The sequence below is a fragment of the Salvia miltiorrhiza genome, chromosome 4, assembly GCF_028751815.1.
Source record: "Salvia miltiorrhiza cultivar Shanhuang (shh) chromosome 4, IMPLAD_Smil_shh, whole genome shotgun sequence".
Lineage (NCBI taxonomy): Eukaryota > Viridiplantae > Streptophyta > Magnoliopsida > Lamiales > Lamiaceae > Salvia > Salvia miltiorrhiza.
The window spans coordinates 23385405-23397974 of record NC_080390.1 but is presented as its reverse complement, the minus strand read 5'-3'; the positions used below and the strand labels follow the sequence as shown (position 1 = coordinate 23397974).

General features: G+C 35.6%; 1 protein-coding gene across 2 annotated transcripts; it reads left to right on the top strand.

The window, feature by feature from the left end:
• The first annotated feature begins 1409 nt into the window (after positions 1 to 1409).
• On the top strand, positions 1410 to 11840 carry LOC131019469 (metacaspase-3-like). 2 transcript variants are annotated; one of them, XM_057948019.1, is made up of 5 exons: positions 1410 to 1907; positions 3965 to 4295; positions 4472 to 4595; positions 6039 to 6203; positions 7939 to 8188. In XM_057948019.1, the coding sequence occupies exons 1-5, from the start codon at positions 1559 to 1561 to the stop codon at positions 7996 to 7998; spliced, it is 1029 nt and encodes a 342-aa protein (XP_057804002.1). In that variant the 5' UTR covers positions 1410 to 1558; the 3' UTR covers positions 7999 to 8188. The 2 variants fall into 2 exon arrangements, with proteins under 2 accessions (XP_057804002.1, XP_057804001.1); XM_057948018.1 differs by lacking the exon at positions 7939 to 8188 and adding an exon at positions 10666 to 11840 and having other exon boundaries at positions 1424 to 1907.
• Positions 11841 to 12570: the final 730 nt, after the last annotated feature.

Genomic DNA, 12570 nt, shown 5'->3' with positions numbered 1-12570 from the left:
GTCTGTGCTAGCCACGCTATGGGGTTCGTCCAATCAAACAACGGTAGATCCATCTGTGGTGATGTTGTGTCTGATGTTCCTCCATCCATCCTAGGCTGCTTACCCGATTCCCCGTTACTATCCGAGTTGCTTGAAGTTTCCTTGTCTGATAGTTTAGACAAAATAGCGGCTAGGGTTTTCTGCATAGTCGCCATCGAATTCTCCAATATCCACCAACTGCCGCCTGCACTTCCTCTACCGTCTTCTCTACCTGTTCAATCCGTTCCTTATTCGTCGCCATAGGATTCCACGCTCACCGCAGCAAATTGATAGAGTGAAGACGGAATTATGAGAATAAGAACTGAATTGAATGATAATCCTCAAAAGAGGCCACAGAGATTAATTTCTGTCACAGCGTCAAACGCTAACTACAATAATATCTGGATACCCTAATTTACTGAGAAGTAGGCAAATAAATACTTAATTCCTACTAAGGCTCATGCATAAGACATAAAGCCCGTACAACCCAAAACTAAATAAAAACTGAATAATTAAAAGAAATCATAGCTCCTGCATTCTGCTATGCTGCTGCCTTCTTAAAGCGGCGCCGGGTATACATCTTTAATCCACCCGGCGCTGCTCCATCAATTGACATATTACGAATTTGACCTTTCAAACGTACCGATGGATACTGGTGTCGATGGAACTCCCAACTGCAAAGGCACCGACGGAATGTATTCATTAGTACAAACAAAACATACTATTAATTATTAATTTAAATTATTTTTCCCCGTTGCTGACGGACAAATTCTATCGATCATGAACGCTATAATATGCTGCCGATGAATTTGTCCAATGGTAGCTAAGTTGATTCTTTTTCGGCAACTTGCCGCCGCATGTTCGTTGCCACGAAGTTACGAATGCAAGAAATTGTGAAGCGGGCTACTAAATGAAATGAACAAAGAGATAAGTACAAGCTATATCTATAATAATTTTAATTTTCGGACTGAAAAATCATCATGGTATCAACTATCAAAGTTCGGACAAGAGATAGGATGCATATCAAATGCTTTATGAATAACGCCCATGTTGTACAGGACATGAGATACGATGCATATCAGAAAAGCATAGCTCAAAGATATATGAGATTATACTTTCAGAAATACAAAAAGAGTTGTTCTTTTCCATGATATAACAAATATTCTATCTTTATTGCAAAGCATATATCAATCCAAAGCTAGCGCGCACACATTTTGAACAATTAAAGTCATCAATATAATCATGCAACAGAATAATGATGCTTTTTTGGCATAAGAGAATCAGCATTTTACAAGAATTAATCAATGGTCGTGATTTACTTCCATAGAAAATGATATCCTGATAAGTATCACAAAAAGGCTAATTATATTCATTTTTTCAAGTAGCAGCCTACGTATTCTGATTTAAATACCAAACAAGATAAAACAATAAGAATGATGTTTGATACTGAGATATATTCTCCACCACTATCTCCATCTTCTTGTGACATAAATTGGGTTGACATATATGCCAAGCTAGCCATGAAAAACTAAGAGAAAGGATGGCGAGTAAGAGAGTGTGTTGCAGGTGGTGCAGGATGGTGTCTGTGGTGCCACTCGAGGCGCAGGGCCTGTACTGCCCTAGCTGCCGCGGCTTCACCATGGTAGCAAGAAACTACAATACCAGCAACCAAGGCCAAGGCTATGCTTATGCAGAAAATGGTAGGGTTTATCAACGCATGCCGCCGCCACCATCTCATGGCTACGGGCGCAAGCGAGCCGTTCTATGTGGCATCACCTACAAGGGCCACAGACAGAGCCTCCGAGGCAGTGTCAACGACGTCTTGTCCATGAAGAACCTTCTCATTCGGAGCTTCCAATTTCCTCTCTCCTGCATTCTTGTCTTGACAGGTATATATACCCTACATATGTTTATTTTTTATTTTCCGTGGCCAATGAATAGCAGCTCTCTTGATCAGTTTATTCTCCTCCAAAACAAAATACTCTAGTAGCTAGTTACATACTTAATATTTTTAATACTCCCTCCGTCCCAAACGAAATGTCCTATTTTTTTTTCGGCACGGAGATTAAGAAATGTGTATAAAGTAGATAAAGTGGGTTGATGAAAATTATTTAAATATTAAGTATAGAGAGAGAGTGTATTGCCAAAAAAGGAAACAAGACATTTCGTTTGGGACAGCCAAAAAGGAAAACAGGACATTTCGTTTGGGACGGAGGGAGTATTATATATTGTGACATCTTGTGAGTAGGTCGCTATCATACGCAGGCGGAGCTAGGGGTTGGGCAGAGCGCTCATTGGAAATTTTTAAAAATTAGCAAGGGTATTTTTATAATTTTATAATATATTATGAAAAAATAAAATATATGATTTTTTTTTACAAAGTTTTATCTGCTTAATTTTTTGAAGTTGTTTTATATGAACTTGAAAGTCAGTTTGAAACGTACTTTTTGTAATTTAAATAACATTATAATTGTATTAATAATAATTATTTATTTTTTAATTTGATTTAGTTTATTTTTCTATAATTTAATTATTAATTTTATTTTAAAAAATCAGACCCCCTAGGTCGGAATTCTGACTTCGCCACCGATTATACGTATCACAAAAAATAAAAGCATGTCACAAAGTTTAATCATGCATTTATTTGACATGTGAAAGTGTACTAATTACTCCCTCCGTCCCGCGAAGCATGACACACTTTCCATTTTGGGTTGTCCCACGAAGCATGACACGTTTCCTTTTTTGTCAATAATTATTACATTCTCTCTCCTACTTTATCACCTTTATTATATTCTCTCACCTACTTTATCACTTTTATTACCTTCTCTCTCCTACTTTATCAATTTTATACTTTATTAATTACACACTTAAAACACTAATCTACAATTCCTTAATTCCCGTGCCGAACTCAAATGTGTCATGCTTCGCGGGACGGAGGGAGTATATTTTAAGAAAAAAATATTTATAATTAGTTCTTAGAGAAAAGTACTCCCTCCGTCCACCAAAAATATGCCACAATTTCTTTTTTCGTCCGTCCACAAAAAATATGCCACATCCATTTTTAGTAGTAGGGTCCACACCATTCCACTCACATTTAAAGTGGGACCCTTACTCCACTACCAACTTCACTCACATTTTATTAAAACTCATGCCGAAAGTAAAGTGGCATATTTTTGGTGGACGGAGGGAAAAATTATATTAATAATATAAAAAAATCAAAAAATGAAAGATAAAAAGTAAAAAGTGAAAAATTGTGTGTGTGTGTGTGTGAGAGAGAGAGAGAGACAAAGGCTAGGAGCTAGAAAATATAGTGTAACACAAATATTTTGAAATAATTTTAGACATAGCAAATTCAGCAAATTTAGTTGTATGGATAGATGTCACAAAATTTATCAAATTTTAAAATGTAATAAAATTAGTTACATTTTTTGTAACAAAAGTATATGTAGCTAAACTTTGTCATGCCTAAAATATAGCAACTTTTATGATAAATCTCTTAGACTGCGTTCTTTTTAATTGATAAATTTATCATGGGAAAATGAGGAATAACAAAAATTTATGTCTTTAAATACCTCCTTTCTTTTCTACAAAAGAGAAGTTCATCATATTTTGTTCCTTCTTTTCACTTCAAGCAATGATAATATTATCACATCAGGTGAAAAAAAATGAACAAAATATGGCGAAATTCTCTTCTGTAGAAAATGAGGGAAAAGAAATAATGTATTTAAAGGCATAAATTTTTGTTATCCCCCATTCTCGTGATAAATTTATCAATCAAAGAAAACGCGCCCTTAGTGTCACTAAACCTAAACTATTAGTATTAGTCAATTTTGTTGAAGTGTAGATTGAAGATTCGAGTCAGTGTAGAATGAAAACAAGAAGTCATTAGTAATCATCTTTTAAACAAATTAAATGTGTTGTTTTGACTCTGCACAATTTGGTGTAGAGGAAGAAGAGGACTACAGGCGTGCCCCAACTAAAAGAAACATCCGTAATGCCCTGCGCTGGCTTGTTGAAGGCAGCCAGGCCGGGGACTCGTTGGTGTTTCACTACTCGGGGCACGGCTCACAGGTGAGGGACCGTGATGGAGACGAGGTTGATGGATACGATGAGGCCTTGTTGCCCGTGGACTATGAGACCGAGGGAAGGATACTGGACGATGAGCTCAATGCTACAATCGTTAGGCCCTTGCCTGCGGGGGCAACGCTTCATGCCATCATAGACACTTGCTTTAGTGGCACCTTTTTAGATCTTCCAAATGTTTGCAGAATAGATAGGTCAGTCAATGTTTCTAACTTGCTTCATGAATTAGAAGGGTATTTACATGCTTTTGCGAATAAAAGCTCCTAAACAGCTTATAAGGCGTGAAAATATTTTCTTTAATTATTTTGTCATAATATTATAAACAATAACCAATTTACAAACATAAAATTGTGTGTCCTATTTTGATAAGGCAAGCGTACTACAATTGGGAGGATCAGCGGATTCAAAATGGTGGTGCATACAGAGGCACTAGTGGGGGTTTCGCCGTCTCTATCAGCGCTTGTGATGATCATCAGAGCTCCGGAGATACCACGGTACGTCCAAGTTGCTTTTCTTTTGGCATAGTTGAAAATTAACCGCAAACTTTTAAATTTATTTTAGACAATTTATAAGAAGATTCAAGAGCTTATAAATTGTTAAAGTGTTTGAATAATTGAACATAGTGGTTGATCCAGGGTGTTCTGAAGCCCCCTCCCATTCTTTATTAATATATATAAAAAATATATAATATATTGTTTTAATAACTACGGTATCCATGTTAATTGCATGCTTAACATTTTACATTATTTAGTTAAATTTATGTTATATTTATCCTATTTTCCTTTCTTAATTAAGTAATTTTTAATGTTGAATTTGAGTCAATCCTCAAGTTAAAGTAAATATATGAACAACTAATAATGAAAATTAGTTTATTTAAAAGAAAACAATTGAAACAATAATGCATAGAAGTAGGTCTTTATATACTTTCAATGTACTTATTGTTAAATTATTGAATTGCGAAAAATTATTTATTATATTATGTGTCTGTTAAAAAATCTATAGACATAAACTTTACAGAATGCTAAAAAAAATTGGTTCTAGGGCTCCCGCCCGCCAACCTATTCAACAAATTTGGTTCTAAGGATAAATTTTTTTTAGCCCAAATAGCCCGAACCGAAAATAGTCCAAGCCCGATAGGGTTGGCCCGAAAACCTAGTGGATTGGCCCGATTAACCGAACTTTTTTCTTAATAATTTATTTTTAAACTTTATTAGTTTACATTTCAATTCGATAATATGTTTTGATGCTTATGGAATGTGTTTTTGTTTTATCCAACGGTTAATAACAAATATTTATGTCACACAATCAAAGCAAGATAATAATTTATGTTAAATGTATATCGAATTTTTATCTGTATGAAGTTACATATTAGCTATTATGTAAATTTATGTTGAAATAAAACTAATTTTTGTTATCTTAAATGAAGCGAAATCTTGATTAAAAAAAACACAGTCTATTTTTTTTTTACAAGAATATGATTATCAATAAAAAAAATTATATATGTAAAAGAAATCGTGAACTTGCGGACCCGATGGGCTTGCTCAGAACCGAGTGGGTTAGGTCAGGGTCAAAATATTTTAGCCCAAAAAATAAAAATAAAAATTGATTAGCCCGAAAATAACCTGGAACCAAATGGGCTGGCCCGAAATCGAGTGGGCCAGTCCAATTGACATCCCTATAGGTGACACATTATAGGGGAAAATGTGAGTTAAAGAGGAAAAAAAAAAAAATCCTTGTTAAAATGATATAATTGAAGAGGTATATATGTTTGAAATAAAATCATAATAAAATAAATTTTGTAACTGGATATATTTTAAGAGTTTTTTATGTCAAATAATTCTCAAAAGCTTATAATCTTTTTTTCTTTTAAGAAGGCTTATAATCTTTTTTAAAAAAGCTTATAACTTCAAGAAAACATACTATATTTGTTTGTTCAGGCTTTCACTGGCACTGCAACGGGCGCGCTTACTTACAGCTTTGTTCAAACTTTGGAACAAGAGAAAAGATTAAGTTATGGACATCTACTGATTGCCCTGCACAAGAGAATAGCGGCAGCACAAGATGCAGTTGGTCTCAACAGAAATGACTCCCACTCATCTCAGGTACGAATCACTTCATATTTTCATTCTTCTTATTTTTGTATCGATTGCCATCAACCGAGTTATTGTTTTCTAATAGAGAAGCAAATAGAATTACTAATTAGATATTAGCAAATGTAAATATAGTCTTGACACCCATATTTTAGAGGGGATTAATTGTAGTTTAAGCCTTTATGGCTCGAACTTTAAAGTAATATGTACAAATGGCCCAAACTTTGAAAAATACGGAAACATAACTTATGACTTTGGAATTGTTTATAAAAATTGCCCCAACTTTGATGTCTTTGTAAAATGGTCCGAACTTTGAAATCATTTTTGAAAATGGCTTGAAGTTTAAAATATACAAAAAATAGTTTGAATTTTCAAGTTATTTGTAAAAATAGCTTGAACTTAAAAAACTTTAAAATAACCCAAACTTTCATAAATACAAAAAATAGCTTGAATTATGATGACGTAAGAGGCATAAAGTTGATATGGAAATTATGCATGCAAACATTCTGAGTTCACTTGGTGCATTCCCAGAATTCTTTTATTCATGAATAAAAGAATTCTCTTTTCCTATGAACTCTAATCTCGCGTAAATAATTTTATTTTCTCTCATAATTTTTTTTGTCATGCATGCTCGTGATAATGCATGAATAATTTATGAAATAATTTGTGTCTTCAACACAAATTTTCCTTCTTTGTCGGTGCGTAATTAGGATTTTATGAGCTTGGAGCTAAAAAAAATTGTGTTTTCAAGAATATTTTGCGGGAGAAGAATTGCTTGTGCGAGAATATGATCAGTATGAGATCGAGAATTATTATATTTTTTAAAAAATATTCAAAGTAAATTTAGAATTTCTATATAATTTTTCCGTCAACTTCGGACTTTCCATATTGTCATAATTCGAGTATGAGCTCATGCCATTTTTATAACTTTATGAAAATTGAGGTCATTTTTTGTATAATAAAGTTTGTGCAATTTTTACAAATAATTTCAAAGTTTATGTCATTTTTTTGTATTTCTTAAAGTTCATGTCATTTTTACAAATGACTCCAAAGTTCGGACTATTTATACGAATGACTCCAAAGTTCATGTCATTTTTCCACATGTTTTAAAGTTCATGCCATTTTTACAATTGACTCCGAAGATCATGTCATTTTCCCATATCTTTGAAAGTTCATGTCAATTTTATAAATGACTTCAAAGTTCATGTTGTTTTATCGTATATTTTAAAGTTTGAGCCATTTTTACAAATGACTCCAAAGCAAAGTTCGGGCCATAAACTATTATTATTAACCCTTTTAGAGGTGATCAGCAGAAAGAGGCGTACGTTGTACGCATAACGAATGTTATTTTATTTTATAAAAGTAAAAAAATATAAATATAGAATATATTATATTTAAATTTTTAATTGAAAATATGATCTAGTTGATTCTATAAATGAGTAAAACCTCTTTAAAATAATACTCAAGTAAATTAATAAACTCTATATATAAACTAAAAAAATTCTTTGATCCCGACTTAGGTCAGTTTAAAAAATCATCAATATTAAATTTCTTTGGACAGTTTTATCCTTATAACTTACACTTATTTATGCACAATCTACTTAGCAATACCCTTAATGTGAAATCTTTTTTTTTTTATCAATATTTTAAATAACTTTTCACTAAATTAATCACGTACCGCAAGAAACTATACATATTTATGGGGATGAAAGCAATAACTTTTATGATTATTTACTTGTGCATGTAGGAACCTCAACTGTCTTCATCTCACAAGTTTGACATTCACTCAAAGAATTTCACTTTATAGAGATGGGCTCCATATCTCCAGTGTTAAGTGTTTGCTGCAAATAAAGAAACATTAATGACTTTACTACTTGACCTGGTGAAAAAATATATGATTTAATGGAGTATCAGTGTAGTGGTTACAAAGCTATTATTTGACTTGTCAAAACTATAATATTTGCTCTACAATATTTATAAAATCCCAATTCAGAACTTGTAGTGTTGAATATTAAACTTAAACCGTACAAAGATCACATATACTAAGAGCATCCATATTGATTGAGTCAATACTTGACTCATCCAAGTTCTGAGCAGACACTTATGAGTTAAGTGCTCCATTGGGTTGGTTCATCATGTTGACTCATATGAATTTGTTTTGATTTTTGGAATTTTGAGTAAATGTAAATTCAGAAAATACATTAATTGAAATACCATGCAATTACATTAAACATAAAAAAAATACATAAATTAAAAAAACTAAACATAAATTAAAATAAACATATAAATAATTATCCCGGTCCTAGAGGTCTGAAATGTGCGCAAACGTGCTCGATCAAATCTTGTTGAAGTTGTGCAGTTATTTGTCTATCTTTGAGAATTGAATCTCGCACGACATAGTCTTCGAAGCTAGGTGTGGGAGAGATTGGCGAGCATCGGATGAGCTACTACCAGACGCCCTATGCCCGAAATCATCATCTCTCCAATTCAGAGCACATTTTCCTTCATTCTCCTCAATCATATTGTGCATAATGATACATGCCATCATGATCTCTCTGAGATGCTCAATATACGAAGGTTGGGCTGAACCTCTGATGACTCCCCACCGAGCTTGAAGCACTCCAAAGGTTCGTTCGACATTCTTTCATGTCGCCTCTTGCATCTTCTTGAACCTCGCTTCTTTCTCGTTGCTCACCATTGTTGGGCTCTTGACAAAAGTTGATCGATCATTATAGATGTCATCACACAAGTGTTAGTCCATCTGATAATAGGGTCGGTTTGCTTCAAATATCACCCCCCGACCCGATTCCATCCAAAACTTCGGCAAAAAAAATCGATTGATTGAGAACACTTTGTCGTTGTTCGATCCGGCAATGTTGGAAACTTAATGAAATATCCTAGCCCTTATTTTGATGATACCAAAATCCTTAGGTTTTCTTTGTAATAGACTAGAACCTTTCGAACTCAAGTGTTGGAGTTCTCCTTGTAGTTTAGTTAGTGTTCTAAAGATTGAAAACTAATGACCGGAGGAATGAAGAATGAAGAACGAAGGACTAAAGACTGAAGACTGAAGAACTCGACTAATGTTCGCGATTAAAGGCAGAGTTAAATACTGATATTTGACTAAACGAGTTTCTCAACTGAAGAATCAATTATGACTGATTCATCTAATGCTGGCTACGTGGAATCAGCGGACTGATACTAAAGTCAAGTATCAGTTGACATTCTTCCTCAGACTGAAACTCCAACATTAAAAGGAAGCCACGCACTCAAAGTACATCCACATTAAATGCAGAGATACAGATGATCGTCCTTTCTCTGCAGAGCATTCATTTTTGGTGATTACCTTTTCATAGGCGCCTTACCTCATGTACCTGAGTAGCCGTTTCTCACCAAACAAGGAACGTCGAAGATTGAAGCCTCAGCAAAATTTGAATTACTCTCTAACGGATGAATTCTTGAAGACCATCTCCGCCAACGTATCTATTCAAGACCTCTCCTATAAATAGAGCTCTAGGATTACTTCAATCTTCACCGATTCAAATACACAAGCTGAAAGGCTGCCGAAATCGTCACTCAGCTAATCAAAGCCTTTCAAAGTTTGAATCGAAGAAGAGAATCCTAAAGCCAAAATCAGTCTACTACTGATTACATACATTCTCTTAGAACCTTAGGCAAATATTGTTTATCCAAAGCCTAAGTTACTGATTACAGAGAGCTTGTTCTCTGTGATCTAGTTGGTAGTTTTCGAACCTCCTTTCAACTGAGCGAAAAGAGTGTTTGAGTAGTGTGGAGTTCAGACCAGTGTTCTGACTCCAAAGAGATCTTAGTACCCAGTGCGTGCTAAGTTATTGAGAAATCCAACCCAGTGTGTTGGTACTGAAAAGTGTATTTTTAGTTCAAGATTTGTTGTGCACCCGTAAGCATAAGCCCAGAGTGTTTGTCACTGTGATCAACTAACCATAGACGTAGGAATTAGATTTCGAACCACGTAAAAATCCCTTTATCGTTTACTGCGTTCAGTTCTACTTTCTTATCTATACACAAACGTATTTAACTGAAATTGGTTAATTGCAAAGTCATGAAACTAAAATCTTGACATCGTGGTCCATTCAAAAGTAAGAATCCACCATTTGGACACCATCAACAATGTGCAAAAACAACTCCTTGGACCTCTGCAGTTGAAGAAGCCTTTGCAGAAATCAAACGGCATCTTACTTCTGCGCCTAAATTCTCTTGGATCTCTGCAATTGATGAAGCTTTTGCAGAAATTAAACGGCGTCTTACTTCTGCGCTTATTTAAGCAATTTTGGATTTTACGATGCTGTTTGAGCTGCATTGTGACGCTTCTAAGCTTGGCATAGGGGTTGTTCTTAATCAAGTTGGTCGTCCATTTGCATTTTATAGTGAGGATCTACGAGGTGAAAAAGTTCGTTTCAAGACCTATGATATCGAATTCTTTGCTATTGTGCAGGCTATCAAACATTGGAGACATTACCTCTTTCATCATGAGTATATTTTATTTACAGATGACGACACTCTAAGACATTTAAGCAGCCAAGATAAGATCTTTCGCGCAATGCTGCTTGGCATTCTTTCTTGCAGCAGTTCGCGTTTGTGGTCAAACACAAATCAAGTGTCTCAAATCGTGTGGTAGACACCTTGAGCCATCGTCATTCCATGTTAGCAGAGATGCGAGTTTAAGTTTATGGATTCGATTTCCTTCCTAACTCTGCATCCCCACAGGTTGTCTTCGCCAAAGGATTCTTGAGGAGCTTCATAACATGAGTCACATGGGACATGACCATACTTTTAGTTTGATTACTCAGTCATACTTTTGCTCGTTGCTACAACGGAATGTGAATCGATTGGTTTCCTACTGTCGCATGGTCAAGCCACCAATGATGGTCTTTATTTGCCCCTTCCAATTCCAACTCAGCATTGGACCACAACCTCTATGGACTTTGTACTTGGACTTCCACGTACTCAGGGCGACTTGGATTCCATCATTGCTGTGGTGGATCGCTTTTCAAATATGGTATGCGTTGTAGCTATTGATGTTGTTGTTGTGGCACAATTATATTTTCGTGATGTCTATCGCCAACACGGTTTGCCAACTAGTATTGTCTCAGATAGTGACTCCAGGTTTGTTAGTCATTTTTGGCGTAGTTTGTGGGGCATGGTTAATACTTCTCTCATTTTTAGCTCGGCGTATCATCCTCAAACGGATGGTCAGACTGAGGTTGTGAACCATTCATTGGGAACTCTTCATCGTGCATTGGTTGGAGAAAATATAAAGTCATAGGATTCAAAGTTGCCTCAAGCGGAATTTGCACAAAACATGGCTGTCAACCGTTCTACTGGCTCTTTTCACATTGTGTGTGGCTTCATTCCTCGTGGACCATTGCCGTTAACTCATCTTCCTGATGGTGTGCATTCCCATGGAGTTGCTGCTGATTTTGTATCAAATACGCAGCGGATTCATCAATTGGTCCATGCCAATCTTGTCGCTGCGAGCGCCACCTATAAGGCTGTAGCGAATCGGGGGGCCGTCGTGAGGTGTTGTTTGATGTGGGCGACTTGGTTTGGGCTATATTAATGAATGATCGTTTTTCCCTCATGAGTAAAACAAGTTGGCTACCAGAAAAATACGTCTAGTAGAAGTGGTGGAATGGATTAAACCTAATGCTTATCGCCTTGCACTTCCATGTCATCTTCGTACTTCCGATGTATTCAATATCAAGCACTTAATTCAGTATGATGTATCAAGCGCTTAAGTTCGTATGCTGGTGAGTCTTCCTCTCATGCTAATCTCAGGGATTCGAGGTTGAATCTTCCTCACCTCAGGGGTAGGTTGTAAATGAACAGAACTACTCGTAAGCTATTCGAGATTTGGCTCAAAAAAATCTCGTTCAGAGCTCGATTCGATAGTAAACGAGCCGAGCTCGAACCTGATTTTGAGCTCGAGATATTTATCGAGCCGATCTCGAGCCTAAGTACTCAGCTCGTTGAGCTCGCGAACATGTTCGGATTTGATTGTTCGCGAACATATTTGCAAGCATGTTCACGAACCTTCAGTCGAGCCTTCAATCGAGTTAGTGCATGAGCTTTAAACGAGTCGAACTCGAGCTTGAGTAACATATTAATTAAGAAGTTTTTCCTAAATTGATAATGAATTCGAGCTCGAACATCATATATACGAACATCTAACGAGCTGAGCTTGAGCTCAAGCTTGAATTCAACATTATCGAGCATCACCCAAGCCGAGCTCGAACTTGGTAAGTGGGTGACGAGCCAAGCTCGATAAACAAAATAAAAGCTCGAATCGAGCTCGAGCCTGAAGGAATATTAAACTGAATTAATACTCGATTTACCGAAG